This window comes from Sphaerodactylus townsendi, linkage group LG10 (genome assembly GCF_021028975.2).
Source record: "Sphaerodactylus townsendi isolate TG3544 linkage group LG10, MPM_Stown_v2.3, whole genome shotgun sequence".
Lineage (NCBI taxonomy): Eukaryota > Metazoa > Chordata > Lepidosauria > Squamata > Sphaerodactylidae > Sphaerodactylus > Sphaerodactylus townsendi.
The window spans coordinates 45,730,803-45,751,848 of NC_059434.1; the positions used below are offsets into that span (position 1 = coordinate 45,730,803).

A 21,046-nucleotide genomic window follows, 5' to 3' on the forward strand; every position below is an offset into this window, starting at 1 on the left:
TGAACTTGCACTTCTGAATGAATGAACTTTAATGTAAGCAGAAGCCACCATTCATAGTGCCCAGATGTTTCTAAAACTGAAGTTTTGTCCTCTACTGAACTATGATACTAGTTTAGATAGAGTCTCCCTCTTCAGATGTCCCATTTCAATGTCCTTCCCTTCTATTTTTCTCCTTTGTCAGTCACTACTGTAAGGATACCTCCCCGCACAACCTGTTCCACAGTGACAATATTCACGGCCTTCTAAATAGTAGCTGCTCAAGAAATGAATACTTGGAAAAGACATGGCTGTTTTTTTAAAATAACAAAATCAGTTCAATCAAAATGTGTGTCACATGGGTTGATAAAGTCTACTGAAATCTGTCAAGTCCAACTGCCCACAATTTGCTTGTCACTAGAAGCAAGCAAGAAAGCAAGGATTTGGTGCCAAAAATCATTTATGCCATATGCACATGCTTAGAGAGCTGAACATTTACCATGATTCATGGCTATACACACAGTCTAGTCACAGACAAAGTTAGGAAGGGACAACGAACAACCAGTCATAGAGATAGGGATAGACAGAACAGCCTTTCAATGTTAGAAAGGCAACTGCAGCTGACGTGCACTTTGTAAAGATGCATGGGGCTGTAGCTAATCTAAAAGGTAACATATTATACTGATACAAGTTACCCCCATATTGAAACCTTACAAACTTTCTATAACATTTATAGATAGATATGCAAAAAAATAGGCCACAAACCAAGTATCCTCTGTGAATAAGGGGAGGATGTCTGAAATGGAAAGCATGTCTGAGGTCCAAGATAGATCTCTTACCACCACCCTTCTTATCATTGAAGAACTATCTGGAGTAAAATCCCTTTTCAGAGAGGGGTGGACTGTTGACTGGTGGGACCCTTTCAGAGCAGCATGGAAATCTTAGCTTCCAGTAGAAGAACGCTTGGAGGGAGGTGGTAGCGAAAAACAGGGAGGGATAGTTGTAAAGTGTAACTAGTAACCAAACTTTATTATGATCCTGAATGATGAGTGGACAAAGGTCATAAAACAGTGACAACTGGTCACAAAGATGACATTCTGATTCCTGTAGTAAAGTAGTCTGTTTACTCCTAGATGGGGGATACCTGGGGGACTGGGCATTTTGTCTGCCTTCCTATCTCTGTTGGGAACATTTCCCTTGTTGTTGGGGAACAGATGGGGACCCAAAACAGGATTGTTGGTAGTGGTCTGGTTTATCATAGGAGTATTGGGTGGAATTACATAGAAAATACCCTTGTTTGAAAGGTACAGTGCTCTGGGAGATAACATTCAATGACTTCACAGTGAGAAAACATTTTCTGATCCTGTCTTGGATGGAGTTCATCTCCTCTCCACTAAAGAAGGACTCACCCTCAAAGGGATTGGAAAGTTAGTGGGTTGGCCTGAAAAGTATATTTCATTTTTTTTTGGGTCTTTGTAACAGGGGACTCCAAAGCAGCCTATATGGCCACTAAAACTACATCAGAAGATGACCCAGACAGGATCGTAGAGACTGAGGGTGTTATGTCTCCACTTTGAAGACTCACTAGATGAAGCATTCACTGAAGTGAGAGACTTTTCCCACAGAGTGGCCTTAAGCCTTGAGGTCTGTTCACATTTGGTCTCCACAGTGAAAAGGAATAAAGAAGGGCACATATCAGTATCATCTGGGAAAGCCACCTTTGTAGAGAAAAAAACCCGGTGGGCTAAGGATAGGGGTACATTTGTGTGTTTGACTCTCTCCAGCTGCAGTGGAGCATGAATGGTGGCTCAGTCAGTGCAGATCTCCACCTCAATTTCCAGCTCTCACTGCATCCCTCCTTGCCTATGAAAGGGATCAAGTATCTTTCCTCCTGCACTTCCTTTCGGCCATTTTTCTTGGCCTACTCGCCCATTCCAAGTCTTGAATCTTCGCTGTTCCCAAAATGTTCCTCTCAGGGCACCTGAATCCACCCTTCTTCCTCTCCTCCCTTTTGCATCAAAGATGGACTTCATGCTAGTTTCTAGTGGGGAAGGGAGACGGAGGTGCCATGGCCCCTTGTTAGGTTTGGGCTTGGCAGGCAACGTACATCGCCATGACTAAAGTCAGAGCAGGGGGGATGTGGAAGGGTGGGAAAGAAGAGGCAGCATTCTCCTAGTATCCGCATTTCAGAGTTGATGAATATATATTGGGCAGCTAGGTGACCTCTTCCCCTTCTCCACACTTCATAAGCCCCCACCCCCGCAATCCTGGCCCCTTGGTCTTCTTGTAACATGGTACCCTCCCCCACATGCACACTTTTTGTCCCTTGCAAGCATAGCAGAGCCAATAGTAAGCCCTTCCTTGATGAAATTGAGGCCTGTCTGTCTCCTGGGGCTGGCTCCCCAGCCACCTGCTACACCGCTCTGTTCAGTCCTTCCAACTCTTCACCTCCCACCTCCCCTTATTTAAAGAACATCAGGTGCCCTGATGGGCCAGGCAGTGGGTGGAATGTTTTGCTTGTCAGCTTTTCTTTTTTCACCAGTGAAATTAAAAATATAAATGACAGGGGGAAAAATAAGAAAACACGACCAGCCTCTGCACATATCAGAGACACGAGCTTCAACAAAACAGAAGAGGCATTCTCCATGCTCATCATTCTGAGTCATCTTAGTGCCACATTTGGAACATTTCTTTAACAATGCCATTGTCAAGGAAGAAAAGATCCTGAGGTAAATTGAAGTGATCAGTGAAGCAGGTCCACTCACCCTAAGGAGTACTCTCTCTGCCTTCTCTCACGTGACCATTTGGGCGGGAAACCAGCCCATTCTTGGCTCCAGAGGGAAGAGGGGAGAGTACACAAAGCACTCAAAAGCTTTTACAAGCTTTCTGGTCAGTTCTCTGTGATTGGTGTGTGCCTGCGCAGACCCCATAATGGACTGCACTAAAGACATAATGCTGAACAGTGGATTTGGGGGTGGGGTGGAGGGCAGGAAAGTTCCATTTCAAAATGTATATAACACATTATTTTGCATTTCTTTGAGCACTAATATTTTAAAACAGGAGGTAAACTCTGACATAATAACTAAGGGAAGAATATTATTCATAGAATAGTCAAGCAGGTTCTCAGATTCTAGCAAGCATTTATTCCTTCACATTTCTCTGTGTAACACATTCATCTAGGAGTTTTAGCCTGTTCTACCACCAAGAAACTTACCGTACATTTGAATGGAGGAAGAAAACCCACCAAAATTATATTGATGGGAATAGCTGTTCCAGTGGGAAGACATTAATATTTAACATACACACACTTCTCAATGTATTTTATACTGCTTATGAGGTTATCTGCAGCTCATCTTTCTGAATTTTCATTTTAAAGGCAACATTCATATTAATCCTTGGGGTAACCACATTTTCTCTAAATGGCATATGGTTAAGTAATCTAGGTAATATACCTTTCATCATTAATCTAATTATACCATTTGGCACGTAGATTAGTAGAAATAGAGACATATTCATACCCTATTAAAACTGTGCTCATGGGCATCTTCAAGTTCTCCATTACTAGTCACTGGAATCTCTGCAGCTGAATTTTTTGGAGATTCTTGAGCCATTGAACAGTCCTGTAATACAAATAAAGATTTAAAAAATACCCAGTAAACTCTTCTAAATATTTTGGGGAATCTGAATCTTGAAAAGATCTCAAGGTATTCATGCTATGAGCCACCATTTGCTCAGTGATTACATTTTCTAGAAATCCAAGTAGGTATTGTTTGTCCTAGTTTATGGTTAAGATCCCTGCAACGTTACATAAGTCCAAAATAATTGCTGAGTTGCACAGTAATTTCTGCCAGTTATGAAACACAAGATGCTTCTGACATTATTATGGCCAAACACCAACGCAGTTACATTTACTTTGGTATTTTACAGGCCATTACTAAGGCTAAAAATGCTCCAAAAAATAGTACCATGCACATAATTATCTGCCATTTGTTTTACAGTGTTTAATATCATCCTATTTTTGAATATCATCTTATTTTTGTTGTACATCAGTGATACTCACTCTGTGGCTCATGTAGAGCCACATGCATAATTACCACTAACCGAAAGAACCACATGTCTACTTTATGTTCTGTGTGCCACAATAGACACACAATAATATATTAATATTATATAATAACCTTTTAAATTGCCAGAGTGTCTCTCAGCACTTAGGGATGTCTCTCCCTACAATTTCTGAACCTTAGCCAACCCTTGTATATCTAGACTGGGGGGCAAGGTTTGCAAGTCAGACTTATGAAACAGAACAATGTGCCAATTTCCAAGATCTCCTAAACTCTTTATTAGGCTGCGTGTTAAAAAGATAAAAATTTCCTCATGTTAAAAGTTCCCTTCAAGTTGAACTTCAGAACTGCAGGAGAATGAGTAGTTAGAGCTTCCTTAAGTACTAAGTTTTCTACTAGCAAGGAGGTTTGTTTTATGGGTTACATTTAACAGTGGTATGCCACATTCAGCGCACGTGCTGATCCAGCCTCATACACAGAACCTCTATACCTCCACAACTTTAATATAGTCATTATGGACAAGTTGGGTTTGTTCTAAAAGAATACTGCTAGTTTTATCTTGGACCCACATTAATTATGAGTTATTCCAGTTTGTAAAGAGCTTGTTGTACCTTTCTCTTCTCTCATCATCACTCAGGATAGCAGGATGGATAGTCTGAGAAGTCACCAAATTCAAAACTTCCCAACACAAGGACCAAGACGAGATATAATTATGTGCATTTTTATTCAAACGTAAGTCCCACTTTGGGACTTACTGTTAAGTTCAGAAGACATCTGATGGTTACTGCATTATTGGCTTGCTACAGGAGAAAGATGGGCAAAGCAGCTGTGTTTTCTCTGCAGAGCCTGTTAATTCAGCTCTGGTCAGCAGCTGCAGCAGCCTGCACTACTTTTGTTGGGGGAGAGAGCAAGAAGGCCAAGATTAAAGTAAAAGGCACTCAGACTTCCTATTGTAGCAGCCTGCTCAGATACAGCCATGAGTATTCTAACATTACAAAATCAAAGTGTTACCTTTCTTTGCTTTGAATACAGATTAATGCACAAGTGAAGTAGCTACTTGTTTGAGAGAATGTCATGTCACTACATCCTGGAATCAACAAAGACATTCACCTTCTCTTTAAAATGGAAAAAAAAGTTCAGTTTCAGGAAACTGAAAGCAGAAAGTAATGGACTGCAAATTAGAAATCACTGAATATACTGCCCAGGCATATATGGTTTTTCTCCTGTTTTTCTTGCGGTAACCACAAAAAGTGTTCTAAAATTAGTTCTGTGCCTAACAATGGCGTAAGTTCGCAGAAAAGACATGTTTGAGTTGATGAAAACTGTATTAAAAGCTAGATGTTTGCCTAGTCTTGCAGATTAGGATAAAAAAGTTTACTGTTAGGGTGGCTCCAAACAGCAAGTCTGGAAAGTTGTTCACCCAGAAGGAATGATTTGACAAGTAGCTCACTGCAAGGCTGCACTTGTTTTATGTTCGTACCCATAAATTTGTCAGCTATTTAGTTAAGAATACCTCCACAAGTATTTATGAAAGCATTTAATCTGCACACCACAAAATGTTCAAGAGATCTTAAAATTATTACCACTAGACAATCTGAAAGAACACATCTGTAGAGTTTAAATGCAAAACTTCAAGTTTTGTGAAGGTCAAGTTACACTACAGGATTACACAAGCTAGTGTTTGAGTGCCCTCATGTGGCAGTCAGTCATTATTTAATCATTTGCCTGAACTGATTTTAATGCAGCAACCCTGTCCCAACAGAGCTGCTGAATATGAACAAAATAGTGCTGAGTGATGGTAACACGACCACTTCCTATGGGTGAAGGTAAAAGACAATCTTTGATGGTGGTGAAGTCCGCAGCTATAAGTTGAAAAAAAGTATTTTTCTGCTTTTGCAGTTCTTATTGCTTACTGACAGGAACGTGAAGAGGTTTAAAATCCTTATCCAACTTTCACTAAATGACATGTCCTTCAGACACAGAGGTCAATTATATATATGTGCATTTATTAACTTCATCTACAGTGCACCTTTCTCACTGAGGTGGGCAGCCCATTCCAGGGTGGTGGTGATGAATCCCCTCTGGGCACTGCAGGCTTATGCTGGCGGATTTGCCCTCTTTGGGGAACTTTCACCAGTGGAGTAGCGAATCGGCTGGTGCTGGCTGCAAAGGGACCCTGGGACACCCAGATGCAGTACCCAACTACCCACTGGCACACCAGCGCTGCCCAGAGCTATGCCAGTATCCTGGGAGCATTCTAGGGGTGTTTGGGGAGGTACTACAATCTTAAATCAGCCTCCAAAGCCCTCAAGTAGAATTTTTTCGGGCTTCCTAATCTGTGGGAAAGCCCTTTGGAATGGGCGGAGCAGCACTGTCTCTGCCTGCCTGCCTGCCCTGGATCGAGCTGTTAAGGCAGCGGTTCTCAACCTGTGGTTCTGGGGGTCGAACGACCCTTTCACAGGGATCACCTAAGACTCTCTGCATCAGTGTTCTCCATCTTTGGATAAACGTTCGGGTTGGGGGTCACCACAACATGAGGAACTGTATTAAAGGGTTGCGGCATTAGGAAGGTTGAGAACCACTGTGCTAAAGCGTCTTCTCTTTTACTGTATTCTCTTTAACCTTTAAGAAGTTTTATGACAGGTGACCCGATCAATCTACCAAATTAGTTCAATACTACTGAATATATTTTCCAATATGGTTTCCAGGCTGAAACCTGTTATTGCAAGAGATCAGTACTGGACAATGGTCTGGTTTAGTCTCACATGATGTTCAAGAGATCTGATGCAATCACAGTGATGGCAGATGGCCTGCCAATGAGCCTGAATTACCCAACAGCCCCTTGGTCAATGAACAATCACACTGTGTGCATCAGATACGGCCTCAACCTGCTAATCCACATTAAGATTAATCTCTACATTTTTATCATGCTCTCCCTCCCAGGAGCTCAGAGCTCCCCCCACATCTCTCTCCTTCCTTGTCTTCTCCCTTCAGTAAAGGTCAGAATGAGAAAGAGTCTCTGGCCCAAGTTCATTCAGGGGGTTTCATGGCTGAGAGGGGATTTGGGGTTATCTCGCTAGAGTCCAACACTCTAATCATGCTACACTGGCTCACAGAGTCCCTGCTGTGCTTGCTTATGATTTTCTCACAGTCGTTGCCGAGCAATTATTCAGAATGCCTGAAACTACTTTGTAGTTTCCGTCTCTAGATGCAGATTAGCTCTGTATTTTCCAGCTTCCAAGAGAGTAGTAGATAGACAAAAATCAGATGAGCAGATGCAATCTCAGCAGAATTAATTATTATTATTATTATTATTTATTTGAATTTTTATACCGCCCCATCCCCAGGGGCTCTGGGCGGTGTTAAGTGTTAACACCGAGCCCCATCCCCAGGGGCTCTGGGTGGTGTTAAGTGAGGCGGGAAAGGGCAGTGAATTAATCTTTCACTATAAAATGGCAATTAAGTATTAAGCATAACCTTCCCAACTACACCTACATTTGTGCAAACCAGTGGCAGATAAATCATCCTGAGACTCAGAAGGCAGGGAAAAACCCCAACATCTTTGATCCACATGGATGGCACTGATAGAACAGGAGCTACATGCATTTGCGCTGGGTGGCATTCTTTTGTTTTATTTGTCATTTGATTATTTTACTGTAAGAATCCTGGACCTTTTATCTCACAACCATAAAGAGAGCCCTGATAGATCAGGTCAATAGTCCATATAGCCCAGCATCTTGTTTCTGATGAGATAACCTGGAAGATACAGCCCCTCACTTTCCTTCGAACATCGACTTGTCTGTGAAGTGAATCCAAGACTTCTTTTACCCAAAGGGAGAATTACCATGTTTCTCCAAAAATAAGAGTGTCTTATATTAATTTTTGCTCCCAAAGAGGCGCTATGTCTTATTTTCAGGGGATGTCTTATTTTTCCATTCCACAGTTGCATGCTCTAGTGATCTGTTCGACGGGCATGCTTCCAAACAAAAACGTTGCTACGTCTTACTTTCGGGGAATGTCTTATTTTCGGAGAAACAGGGTATATTCCCAGTCCAATACACTGATATAAGACGACAAGATGTGACGACTAGAAAAATTCTGGGGATTCTGAGAATTTTTCTTCAGTTTTTCACATAGCAAAACTGGGAAGTGTTGGGGACCACTCAGAACTATTCCTATAAAATAGTTTATCCATTTCAGAAGAACAAGTGAAATGCTTTCTAAGAAAACGTTCTACTCACTCAGAATGTATAACATGAAAAAATATTATGCAAGACCATCTATAACATTAGATGATAATTCCTAAGTATATCATAGAAATAGACAACATATTTTTCAAAAAGTTTTTTGTTTAAATGTGAATAACTTTAGTAGTTATTATTTGATAATAAATTAATAGAGTTCAGGGTTTGCAACATTACAAAATTTAATTTGCTATCCAGGCATTAGGCAGCCTTACCAATTGTGACTGTGAGAGACAGCCTGTGAGAGCCAGCCTTTCGGCAAATGTTGTTTTCTAATTTGACTATGATGTTTTTCTTCTAGTTCAGATTGCAAAATCAGGATACCTGTGCTAACACTGCATAGCTCTTCTTAGCTTTCTCTGTTACTAAATATATTTTGCTTGTAGAAAATTAAGGCATTTCTTTTTCTAAAATCCATAACTATGCAAGTTAGCAGAGGTTTGGGGGGTTTTCTGCTGTCAAGTCGCCACATATGGTGATGCCACAGAGTTTTTGAAGCACAAGAAGCTCAGAGGTGGTTTGTCATTACTTGACTCTGCATAGCAACCCTGGTAGGTCTTGGTGTCTCCCACGATGGTGTCCTCTTAGACCAGTGATGGCAAACCTTTTTGAGACCGAGTTCCCAAACTGCAACCCAAAACCCACTTATTTATCTCAAAGTGCCAACCCAGCAATTCAACCTGAATACTGAGGTTTTAGTTTAGAAAAAACGGTTGGCTTAGAGGCGTAAGCTTGGTGGCAGTCGGTGGCTTTGCTTTGAAGCAACCATGCAACTCTTCCAATGGGTGAATCACGACCCTAGGAGGGTTTACTCAGAAGCAAGCCCCATTGTCAGCAACTGAGCTTACTGCCAGGTAAAGGATCCCCCTTTAGTTCTTCGCATGAAAATCAGTGGGGTTTAACAGCGCTTAGCAGGGTTACCTACACTGTTTCCCCAAAACTAGGTCTTAGGTTTAATGCTAATAATTGAGCCCAACGGCCCAGGCCAGCCTAGATGTGTGTGTGTGTGGGGGGGGGGGGGCTGACTCTGCGCATGCCCACAGAGAGAACTCTGAGTGCCACCTCTGGCACCCGTGCCATAGGTTCGCCATCACTGTCTTAGACCCTCATCTTAACAAGGTGAAGGGATTTGTGCGAGCCAGTGAATACGATAAAGAGTTTAAAATTTGTTGAGAGGTTAAACTGCTACAGCAGAACCACTCAGGAATGGTTACAGTTGAGATACCAGAGTAAGATACATCCACCCCCTTCAGGGAACAACAGTCAGAGCAGTAGAAGAGAACAGATCGTTCAATGGTAATATGGATGGAGGAATCCTGTCAATGGTAATGTAAGTGGAGGAATCCTTGAAGTGTAGTTACTGGGCCACAGCCAGTGACGTAGGTATAGATTTTTTAATGGGGGGGGGGGGCGGCGGCAAGCTGGGCCATGCCTCCCCAAGCCCCATCCCCGGCCTCAGTGCTTATAAAAGCAGCTCTCCAAGGCCAGAGACGGCAGACTCCCCTGTCCTCCCCATTGGCTGGGCTCCCAGCCGGCGGTCCCTTCTGTCCTCCCCTCCGGGCAGTGGCGTAGCTAGGAGTAGTAGTAGTAGTTTGGATTTATATCCCCCCTTTCTCTCCTGTAGAAGACTCAAAGGGGCTTACAATCTCCTTGCCCTTCCCCCCTCACAACAAACACCCTGTGAGGTGGGTGGGGCTGAGAGAGCTCCAAAAGCTGTGACTAGCTCAAGGTCACTCAGCTGGCATGTGTGGGAGTGTACAGGCTAATCCGAATTCCCCAGATAAGCCCCCACAACTCAAATGGCAGATCTGGGAATCAAACCCGGTTCCTCCAGATCAGAGTGCACCTGCTCTTAGCCACTGCTCTTAGCCACTACGCCACTGCTGCGGGAAAATGGAGCCCGCTGCAAATTCTGAGGTTTGCGCACGCGCGCGCACACACACACACACCCCATGGGCAGCCGCTGTGATGCTGGAATCCACCCCCAAACAACATCACTTTCAATGGTGTTTAAACTAAGGAGCCCAGATTCTCCTTTTAAATCCACCTTAAAGGGAGAATCTGGGCTCCACAGTTAAAACAACATTGAAAGTGATGCTGTTTGGGGGTGGATTATACCCCACCCTGAAACAGCATCACTTTCAATGTTTAAACTGGGGACCTCAGATTCTCCCTTTAAATCCATGCCGAAGGGGGTTTGGAGGTTGCCTGCTGTCAGGAGTGCAATTGTTAAACTAGCAGAACCAAACTTTCAGGGTAACTTTATGAGATTCTCCTGATACCACCCAGGTTTGGTGAAGTTTGGTTCAGGGGGTCCAAAGTTATGGACCCTCAAAGGGGTAGCCCCCATCATCTATTAGCTCCCATTGGAAACAATGGGGGATGGGGCACCCCCTTTGGGAGTCCATAACTTTGGACCCCCTGAACCAAACCTGGATGGTATCATCAGGAGAGTCACCCAACAAATCCCTGAAATGTTGGTGCTGCTAGCCTAAAAAATGCACCCCCTGCAGGCCAAAAACAAAAAAACTAAAAAATACAAAAAACACACAAATGGGGAGTGGAGCTTCAGACATGTAGTGGGGGGGGGGGGGTCCTACGTCCTTGGCCACAGCAGTAGTGTAAAGTGACACTGGTAGAGGATGTTTTGTAGACAATGGCAGTCCAACTTCAGCCAAGACAAAAGACTGCAATGGTAAACCATTAATCATCTTTTACCACAAAAACAGTATGATGAGACAATCCAAAACAAAACAAAAAAGGTATAGTGCTGGAAGACAGAACACCCAAGTGAGATAGCACTCAACTGGCTACGGGGGAAAAGAGGATAACTAAGAGTAGTGCTATTCTTAATGACATGTCTGGACTGAAGCTGAAAGAACATTCAGTCGTTGATGTTATTAAATGCAAAAGGAAAGTCCAAAGCTATTCAACTCATATAACATGAATAGGGAACATGAGAGTAAACATGAAATTGTAAAACAAGAAATGGAATGTTTAAACACTGCAATACTGGGAGTCATTGAACTAAATTTTACCACACTAAAGAATTTTCAATCAGAAAATTGCTAACTATTTTATTTTGGAAATGACAAACATGGAAGAAATGGAATTGCTCTAATAGTGAGACATACGAAACAATTAGGAGCTGTAATGCAAAGCCTGATTAATAATATCAAAATTAATGGAACACCTATAAACATAACTCATAATTTTAAGTTTATGACCCAGCTACAGAAGCTGATGATGAAGAAATTGAAAGCTTTTACGCGGAAACTGATCAGACCCCTAAATAAGATGTGCTTATAATCACAGGTGACTGGAATGCAAAAGCAGGAAACAAAGCAGAATCAAATATTGTTGGAAGATTTGGGCTATGAGCACAAAATGATGCCGGAGTGTAACTCGTGGAATTCTGTGAAGACAAAAAATGTGTTCACTTCGAACATGTTTCAGGCAACCAAACAAATGATTGTATATATGAACATTGCTAGATGGCCAATACGGAAATCAAATAGATTACATTATCTGAAGCAGAAGATGGAAAAGCTCTTTTTCCCCTGCTAAAGCAAGACCAGGAACTGGCAGTGGTACAGACTATACATTGTTATTGGATTCTAGATGAAATCTACCCTGAACTCTATAAATTAAAACTAAACTGAAGCCATCCTGTTTAAGTCACATTATGAGAAGACACAACCCTCTGGGAAAAAATGCTAGGAAAAGTGGCAGGCAGCAGGAAAAGAGGAAGACCCAACCTGAGATGGATTGACTCGATGAAGGCCCTCGGCCTTTGCAAAGACCTGAGCAAGGCTGTTTGATGACAGGGTGTTTTGCATATCATTAATTCATAGGGTTGCCATGAGGTGAGAGCACTTAGAGGCACGAGGGAAGTCTTCCTGGGGATGGGTTGGGGGGAGGGAATAAAAGGAAGAATAGCAGGGAGCAAAGGGGGCAAAGCAAAAGGAAGAAGAGGAGAGCAGAGAGACAGCACAGGAACAGTTAGAGCTAGGGAAAAGAAAGGAAAGTGAGAGAGGAAGTGAGGTAGCTCAGACGGCAGCAGTGGTAGCCAAAAGTCAGGTCACCAGCCCAGGCCAACAGCAGCACCACTCAGGGCAAACCCCTATGGGCTAGCCCAATTGGCCATGCTGACAGAGGCTGATGGGAATTGTAGTTCCTGAACATCTGGAGAGCCGCAGGTTCCCTACCCCTGGGCTAGCCTGAAGCCCAGGCCTGTGGCTGCATTGGCTAACCACTTGTACCACCCACTTCCTGACCACCAGGAGCGAGGACAGACCACCAACTGCCTGGGAAGGGGAAGAAGGGACAGAGGGGAAGGAGGGACCAAGAGGTAGCAGAGTTGCACATATTATCAGTAAGAATGAAAATGCAAGGCCCTGAGGATGTCGAACTGTCTTTGCGCTCAAGGACAGAGCTTCCACTTACTTTTCCAGTTGTGATTTTCAGTTGGGGCTTGTTCTGGAGGTCTAGCAGTTTTGCAAAGGGATTTTTGGATTCTGCAGAGAGTAGAGGTTCACATATGTACTTAACCTGAAAAAGTGTAATGTCTGCCAATTTTCTTTTGTTTAATTTGCGGGGCGAATCTATTTACTTGCTGTGCCATCGACAAAATCCTCACCACCACGTTCCAAGTTGATCTCTAATGTAATATAAATTCAAACTACTAAACTATAGTGAACAAGTTAATTGAAAAATTGTGTGCCATTAATCGGTCTGATTTTTACTTTTTCCTGCTACACAATGAAGTTAAAAAAAGATTACTTCAAGGTTGTCTTCCAGTCTGAGTCTGTTATTTGATTGGCTGATTTTTGGAGAACCCCAATTACATGCCACCAATCACCTCAGAATCAGACTGGATTTCTTCTGGAGCCTGATGAGGTCCATCAATAGTTGTGGAATCCTTGATATGTTCTGACATACCTGAAAATAAAATAAGTTAAGCATGAATCAAATTTTCTAAGTGGCTTATTTAAGGAAGTTCATTTAAGACTCTTCACAATGTACCTAGGTTCAATACAGTTATATGTTAGCAAATATCCTCACAGCATGAGTTACCTGAAACTCTTTTACAACATTCATGATTGCACAATAAAAGAATAGTTACAGGTTCCATAAGAAAGATTAAAATTTAGCTTTGAGCAATTCTTCTATTTGCACAGAGGTGGCCCCAGACCCAGGTAGCACCAGTGGGTGACAGCCCCAAGGCTGGTATCATCAGGAGAGTCAATATCCAAACCCAGGGGTCTCAATATCCAAACCACCCCTGTAATAGGGGGATGACTGCTTTTTGTCAAGTTATCCAGTCCCCAGGTTCTGCTGGTATGACTCAGTGTCAGCATCTTAATCTTAACTTGGTAGCTTTGTGCACAGACTAGTTGGGGCTCTGCATTAGAAGAAGTGCAAGTGAATGAGGCCTAGTTTTTTCAGTCCTGGGAAAAATGACATTTAAGTAGATATGGGGAAAGAGTTGGTGCAAGGATTTTTAAGGCTCATGTCTGGGTATGCACCTCTGCTGAAAACTCCATTCTGATGAGTAATTTCTTCAGTTTGCAATACTGACTGTATCCCAAGAAGAGATCTCTAGTCACAAAATCTTATACTCGTATTACTTTAAACATAAAGATTCAGCTTTAAGGTATCTACACCATGATTTTAGGCACTTAAAAACATCCAGGTTTGCTGTGTATTTTATCATTTATGCTCTGTTTTAATATAAATGAATCCTTATTGCAGGATGCTTCAATTTATTGCACATAGCACATGTTGAACAAAAATATTCTCAACACTACTTATATCTCTAAAATAGGAACTTTACTTTTATGCATTTTAATATATCTGTGTTCTAGGAACCGTTTTATGGGCCATTGTCAAATAATTACTGGCCTATTTATCATCTTAAAAGCACCTATACCTTTTTGGAGTAGGAATTCTTTAATAACAGGTAAAACAATATTAGGATTGTTAAATCTGTCAGTATTGATTTGTGTGGCATTGCATGACAACTAGAATAATCTACTTTATCATCTCAACTTTCAACTTACCTTGAGGATTATATTCAAAACTCTCCACATAATCAGGTCTTGGCATCAAAATGCCAGAGTCTGATTCACCACTGAGACCAGTTCACATCAGAAAACAATTTGTATACATAGAAAAGAGTTAAACCTTAGTTTTTCCTTTCCTTCCCAATACTTCAGAAAATTGGCACGTTAATTTACACCTCAGGCAAAGCAGAGTACAATAATTTGCACTAGTCGGTTAAAATGTTCCCTTTGGAGGGAAAGCTGCCCAGAATTTCCTACAGGGGAACACAAGGAAAATTGTGACCAGCCAGACTTTCAGCACTCTTTTATAAAAGAACCTCAAAGATGCCCAAAAGCTAGAATCTCTCTCTAGCTCTAAATACAGCACAACAATCACATATGTCTAAGAGTATATGATGAAGCAGGAGCAAGATGAAATGCAAATGGTACAGGGTTGCTATTTATTTAAAAGGAAACCTCTGCCAGAGGAGACTTTGCTAGGAACAATTTGGCTAAACACACTGTTTGGAGTTCGCCTTTATTCTCAGATGGAGTGCCAAGATCAAAGCCGCTCGCACCAGATGTGTCTCCATCTTTTTAACAGGTATGGGGTTGCTGCTGCATTTAAAAGAAACCTTGTGCCAGAGGAGCAAACCTCTTGTCACAGACTCAACGGCAAGACCACAAGAGTTCTTCACCTGGTACACATGATCTGGGTCCTAGCCATTTCACACAGATACACAAGTTAGGTACCCATAAATCAGGAGCAGCTTTGGATCAGAATAATATCTGCTCATCAGCACTAATATTCACACATCAAGAATTGCTGCTTGGCTTCTCAGTAGATGATACCATGTCAACTGTGGACATTTATTAGTTACGTTTAGGGCAATCTTTCCCCTAGAGTATAGTGTTTGATGAACGTACTACCTCAGTGCAGATGAGTGCTGGTAGATATGGAGATGGAATTTTTCAAAGATGGCCAGAATTTGGCATGGATGCTCACTGCCTATCTAACCTCCATATCATCACAGGAATTGACCATGTAGTTGACCATATTTCACCAATACTGTGCGATACCTGATTGATGAAGTACAAAACTGCATGCCTGTGATTTTAACTGCTGTGGTTCGCATAACAGAGATGTGGTTGGAAGAAAATGGCATGGTGTACTGTCCCAACTAGCCATACCTGGCTATGAGGTCCTCCACCAACTGTGCATAGGGGGCAGTTACTGTTCTCCTTAAGTCCTTCAACTGTTACAAACTCCCAGCACAAATTATCAAGGGAATTGATTGTATGTGTTTTACATTAGGGACAAAAGATATATTAGGCATGCTGCTTGTTTGCCAGCTGTCTAGTTTCCTGATAGGCACCCAGCCTAGGTTGGAGGAGGTGTTATTGACCATGGTGCTGGAAACATCTAGACTGATTGTTCTGGAGGACAATTCATGCAAAGGATACCTCAACAGGGCCAGTCAAATATTTTATAGCTTCTTTGACTGTCTTGGGTTGCTCTAAAATTGTGACAGGCCCAATGCATGAAAGAGGTCACACTATGTAGTCTTGTGAAATCTCTTGTGATGAAGCGTTGTTTCAGGGCTAGAGATTCGGCCTGAATCATGGTCTGACCATTGTCTCCTCAAAGCAAGGGTGAATGGCAGCAGAATTAAAATGGTCAACCCATTGAGGTTCACAGATCCTACTGGATTTCAGAAAGCTCAGAGTGATTTTAGTATTCAAAACACATGGTCTGCTGAAGCAGCAGTAGGAGCTTGGGGAATAAAGCTCCTTGAAGTAATTGACAGGATTGTGCCTTGTTGACCTCTCCTGCCCTTGGGCCAATTATTTCTCAGTTTCTGATTTAGTCTTTCTATAGTTCATTATAGTGATTTAGAAAGCAGTAGCTGAACAACTTCTCCTGTTCCTAGCTCATCTACTCTGAACATTTTAATGTGGCTTTAGGCAGCACTAAGGAACAGAGTCAGCCCTAGTAGCTTTTGTTGATGTTCTCTGTCAGAATGAAGACCAAGACTCTTTGTTGCTCTTACTGGATATACCTGCAGTCCAGACCATGACATCTTGTTAAGACATCTGAAAACAGAAGTGGGTATCAGAAGACACATACTGGACAGATTCAAATCATCCTCAAGGTCTAGACTCAAAGGGTTGTTGTCTTCAGTGTGAGACCTATCCTGGGATATTCCACAGGATGCAGTTCTATCTCCCATACTTTACAATCCTTTCCAAAGCCCTCAGGACAAAGCATTCAAAGTTTGGGGGCTGGATGTTATCAATATTCTGATGACATTCAGTTCTGTATCTCCTGGAACTGCTTCCTATGTGCTATGGTCAAGGGCTAAGAGTAGATACACTGAAACTAAATCCTGAGAAGACAGAGGCAATACTAGTTAAGAAGGTGGAGATCTTGAAGGATGTTTGACTTCTAACCTTAAATCTGGCCATTGCTGACTTAGTTGAGGGTTAAACTGGATACTAGAAAAGCAATTATTGCAGCTAAAAAAACTTTCCTCCAACTCTGTCTAGCCTGGAAGATAACACCTACCCTGACATGGCTGATCTGGCCACCCGGATCCATGCCACAGTAACACTGAGTCTAAACTACTGGAATTCACAGTACTTAGGTCTCCTCTTGAAGTCAACTCATACACTCTTATCTGATGCAAAATGTTGCAGTTTGGTTATTATTAGTGACATCCCAGGATCAACCTTTCCCCCCCCTTGTTAATGATTTACTCATCATAACTTTTACTGGGAAAAGTAGAGGCAGGGATCTTTCTGCCCAGTTATCCATCACAGAAAATGTATAAGCCTCATATGGCCTTCTGGAAGACCTCAGAAATGACAGGATAAAAGTAACACGAATTTATGCTTCAGTGGAGTCATTCTCAGTCTCAACAAAAAAAGCAGCAAGGATTTTCAAATATGCAGGAACCAGTATCTGTGCCTCCTACAACTCAGTGAATTAAGCAACATTACGAATAATAATTTACAATAATTACAGTTCTGTGCATTTTGAAATACTGATATTAAAGATCCATAAATCCAGTTACTGAAACTTCATTCCAATCAACAGGGGCAAAAATCCTCCATATGCTCCACAAGAACATAGTGAGAATACACATATATGAAGATTCCAGATCTCATTTTTAACCACAAATCTGAAGACGATGGGATATATCCTGCCATTGTTGCTGTGGCAGAAGCAGATCCCCCTCCCCATCTAGTAAACTCCTGAGATCCCCCCAAAAGGCATTACTAGGAAAACTGGCACTCTCCCAGATACACATTTCTATCATGCACACCAGGGAGATAGGAGAAACTGAACTAAATCATCTCTCCTCATATGTCCATTAGTACAATGGCAATAGGATACAACTCTGTCAACACTGAAGCTTTGCCATCCAATTAGATTTAAGTCCTGGAATCCCAAAGAAAGCAAAACGTTTCCTTCAAATGTCTTCCCAGAATACCGTACCTTGAAATTTGCCAGACAGAAGGTACAGTGCATTATTTTTTCACAGTACTGGCTAGTACCTTGTTTCTTTAATGTACTGTCATGTTTAATGTATTCATCTTGGGAGTCATGCAGATGACAAGGTTCCTCCTAGAATAATGAAACTAGCAGCCAGTGTACTAACTGGAATTTCTAATGGACCATGAAACTGGAAAAACAAAATAGACAACAACCACAATTCTACACAACTAGAACTACGTAAATAATTAAAGAAGCCAACAGCCAGAACTTTTACAACTATTTCAGTTATGAAGCTACTGGTATTTAGCAAGGGAAAAAAACCTTAAGCATGGCATCAAGTAATACATACCTTTTCAAAACCAACAGTTAGTAACAGCATGAACTTTTACAGTTCAAATTTTGTACATTCACTACAAGTCCATCATCAATCACCAACAGAAAACATCCAAGAGCTAGAGAGCATCTGCATTAATCAAGAATTTACAACTGTATGATTTATACGACCCACAGCAATTATACATAATAGGATATAATTGGGAAACTGTGGGAAGTGGTCCAACACTAATCAAATAATTAAATATATTGTTTTTACTCATCTACAGTAGATCAAATGTAGTGTCAAAGACTGAAACATGGATGGATCTAGGAGATTTGGTTCAACTTCAGTTGCTCAGCTACTCTGGTCAAATCAGTGATTTCTCAGTCTAATCTATTTCACCAGGTTGATATGAGGATAAATGAGGAGACACCACTCTCAACTATATAGAGATGGTGACAGACAGTGTTTAACATTGTTTGTACTAGTCAATTCCAATACTGAACATGTTCTATTACTAAAAAATGCAAGCAAAATACTATTTAATTCATAGAATTTGGACAGGATACACAATTTCCATGCACACATTGCCAAGCTCAACCTAACTTAATTTTCCAGAATACAGCGCAGTTATCCCAAATAGTCTAATACGGGGTGGGGTGGGGGGCACAAGCCTGGACTGACAAAGGGAATTATTGTACCTTACATTTTGTAATAAACATGAAGCCATGAGATCTTTATTCGTCAAAGCTGCATGTTGCACAGTACGGCTACAAAACCCACCATAAAATATAACAGTGGTGACATTATGCAATTCTCCAGGAATATATAATACAACATAACTTCGTTAAAGAATAATGCTGCCTTTAGGGAAGGGCAGTGTTACTCACATCTAACTCTAATAGCTTGGGGGCAGGGGGAAGGTGCCCATGCAGGCAATATATTTTGAATGGCTTCACTGAAATCATTCAGAACCACCACATGGTCCCAAAGCATACTACTATTCATACACAATCAATTACTTTCCTTCTACTGAGTACCAGAAAAGGCCAAAGTGTATTTTTCAACCATGCAGAAACCACACTACCTTGTGAAGGGCTTTAGCATAAGCCATGACAAGCCCTTGATACAAGAACAACCAGCAAAGAAACACATTTTTATGTAGTTTTACTGTTTTAAGGTGTATTTTATGGTGTATGTTTTTAATTTGTTAGCATCCTTTGTAGCCCAGGTGAGGACAGAAAGATGGGGTACATATTCTATATATAATAGTGCTATGACCAGTCCACAGTCAAAGTTGGACATCAACTAGATAGACTACTCAAGCAAAAGTTTCAGAATTGTTAGCACCTTCAGGACATTTAACAACAGACTCAATGTTAATTTACTTTATGATACAGTCACTTGCTTATACAAGTTTTAAATACCATGAGGTACTAAAACACCTGTTTCATTTGGCAATGAATGAGGGAAATTATGTTTGTAGAATAGAATGCTTATCAGGGAAATAGTTCTGTTCAGATACAGGCAACTGGTTAGTGTTTTGGGAGCATGAAAGCAGGAACAAAAATGCCCACCAGGAAACAAACATTGAGCAAAGCAAAATGTCACCTCCTGTTTCAAAATCTGAGTGACGAGTTTACAGCACCAAGAAAACTAAAGGAAGGTGAGAAAAGAAACCTATTAAAAATGGAAAAAGGGGAAGAGAAGGGCAGTGTCCTCGGGGTTGACTCAAACTGTTTTTCCTTCCTTCTCCCATCAGCTCGACACCTGCCACCGCCCCACCCGTCGGTCTCAACACAGACTATGAACCGGGTGTGGACCGGGCGCGGAGGCTGGCGGTGGCGGCCTCTCTTCGCCCTGGCAGGGTGCCCAGCCTTTCCATAGCTGCCCTGCACCCAAGAACTGAAGTAGCGAGGTTTTTCTCCTCACCACTGCACCTCTATGCCAGGAAAAGCCGCACCCGGCAAACTGATGCCGGTCACGCCGTTGAAAAGCAACAATTCTGCAGAAAAGAGGTCTTAGTTCTTGCATGAGAATTTTGCAGAACTGGGGTCTCAGTTCTTGCAGGGGCTTGCTCGGGGAGGCTTGGCCGTGCCTTCAACACTGCAGCGAGCAGAAACACAGAACAACGACCTGCCCCCTTGGACACCGAAGACCAGGGGAGCCCGTGTAACGGCAGGTGTCGAGACCGAAAGTAAGGGCCTCCTACAAGACACATTCAGACGCCCTGCCTGAAGGGAACCGGAACCGGCTTGCCCCTACCGCCCTCCCTCCTCCGGCTGCTCTCCGTTAATGCCCGCTTAGGTTTGCGGCACCGGCGGTCTCCGACGCACAGTCCCTGAGCCCCGCACTTGCCTCCTGGTCCTTCAGAAGCCGGGAAACCGGGGCGGAAACAGGGCCTCGAGCAAGCAGCCGTGGCCGACGCCTTTACACGTCCCCCCTTCCTCCTCCCCCCAACCTCCAGCAGCCACCGGAACTGCCTGGCCGGAAATAGAACTCCTGGCTGCATCTACATTCTTACGCCTCAAAGGGCAGGTCTAGGCGGGCAGTGGATGTGGTGTCACTGGTGTCACTATGGTAACGACATCCGGGTTTACTTTAAGATCGCTGTGTGGCTTCTCTGTAGCTGTAACCATGGTGATAACAGCCAGGCCAGGACTTGTAAAATTAGCGTTACTTTCTTATAGCGGAAGCCGCATAAATAACTTCCAGGATCTATCTTTATAGTTAATTTTTGCACCATTATAGCACCTCATTTCACACCTTATAGTTGCCTTTTGCACCGTTGCCAAAGGAAAAAAACATCATAGATACAAGGACGTTACTGGGGTTCCGCCAGAATCCAGTAGAGTAGGGGTGTCAAGCTCAATTGCACAGGGGGCCAAAACTCAAAGCATACTTTA

The 21,046-nt window shown here is 42.3% G+C and overlaps 1 protein-coding gene across 5 annotated transcripts in view; it reads right to left on the reverse strand.

Annotated features, from left to right (window-relative positions):
- The window catches only part of ARFIP1 (ADP ribosylation factor interacting protein 1), a 55,585-nt gene extending 34,960 nt beyond the window's left edge, over positions 1 to 20,625 (reverse strand). For 2 of the 5 annotated variants that reach the window (XM_048509316.1, XM_048509312.1), the window contains exons 1-3: positions 20,499 to 20,617; positions 13,143 to 13,222; positions 3,495 to 3,596 (exon numbers count right to left, since the gene is read on the reverse strand). In XM_048509316.1, coding sequence (XP_048365273.1) covers positions 3,495 to 3,596; positions 13,143 to 13,220 — 180 coding nt within the window. In that variant the 5' untranslated portion in view covers positions 13,221 to 13,222; positions 20,499 to 20,617. Of the gene's footprint in view, positions 1 to 3,494; positions 3,597 to 12,727; positions 12,799 to 13,142; positions 13,225 to 20,498 lie in introns of those variants that run through there. The other 3 variants (XM_048509317.1, XM_048509315.1, XM_048509314.1) reach the window with 3 other exon arrangements.
- Positions 20,626 to 21,046: the final 421 nt, after the last annotated feature.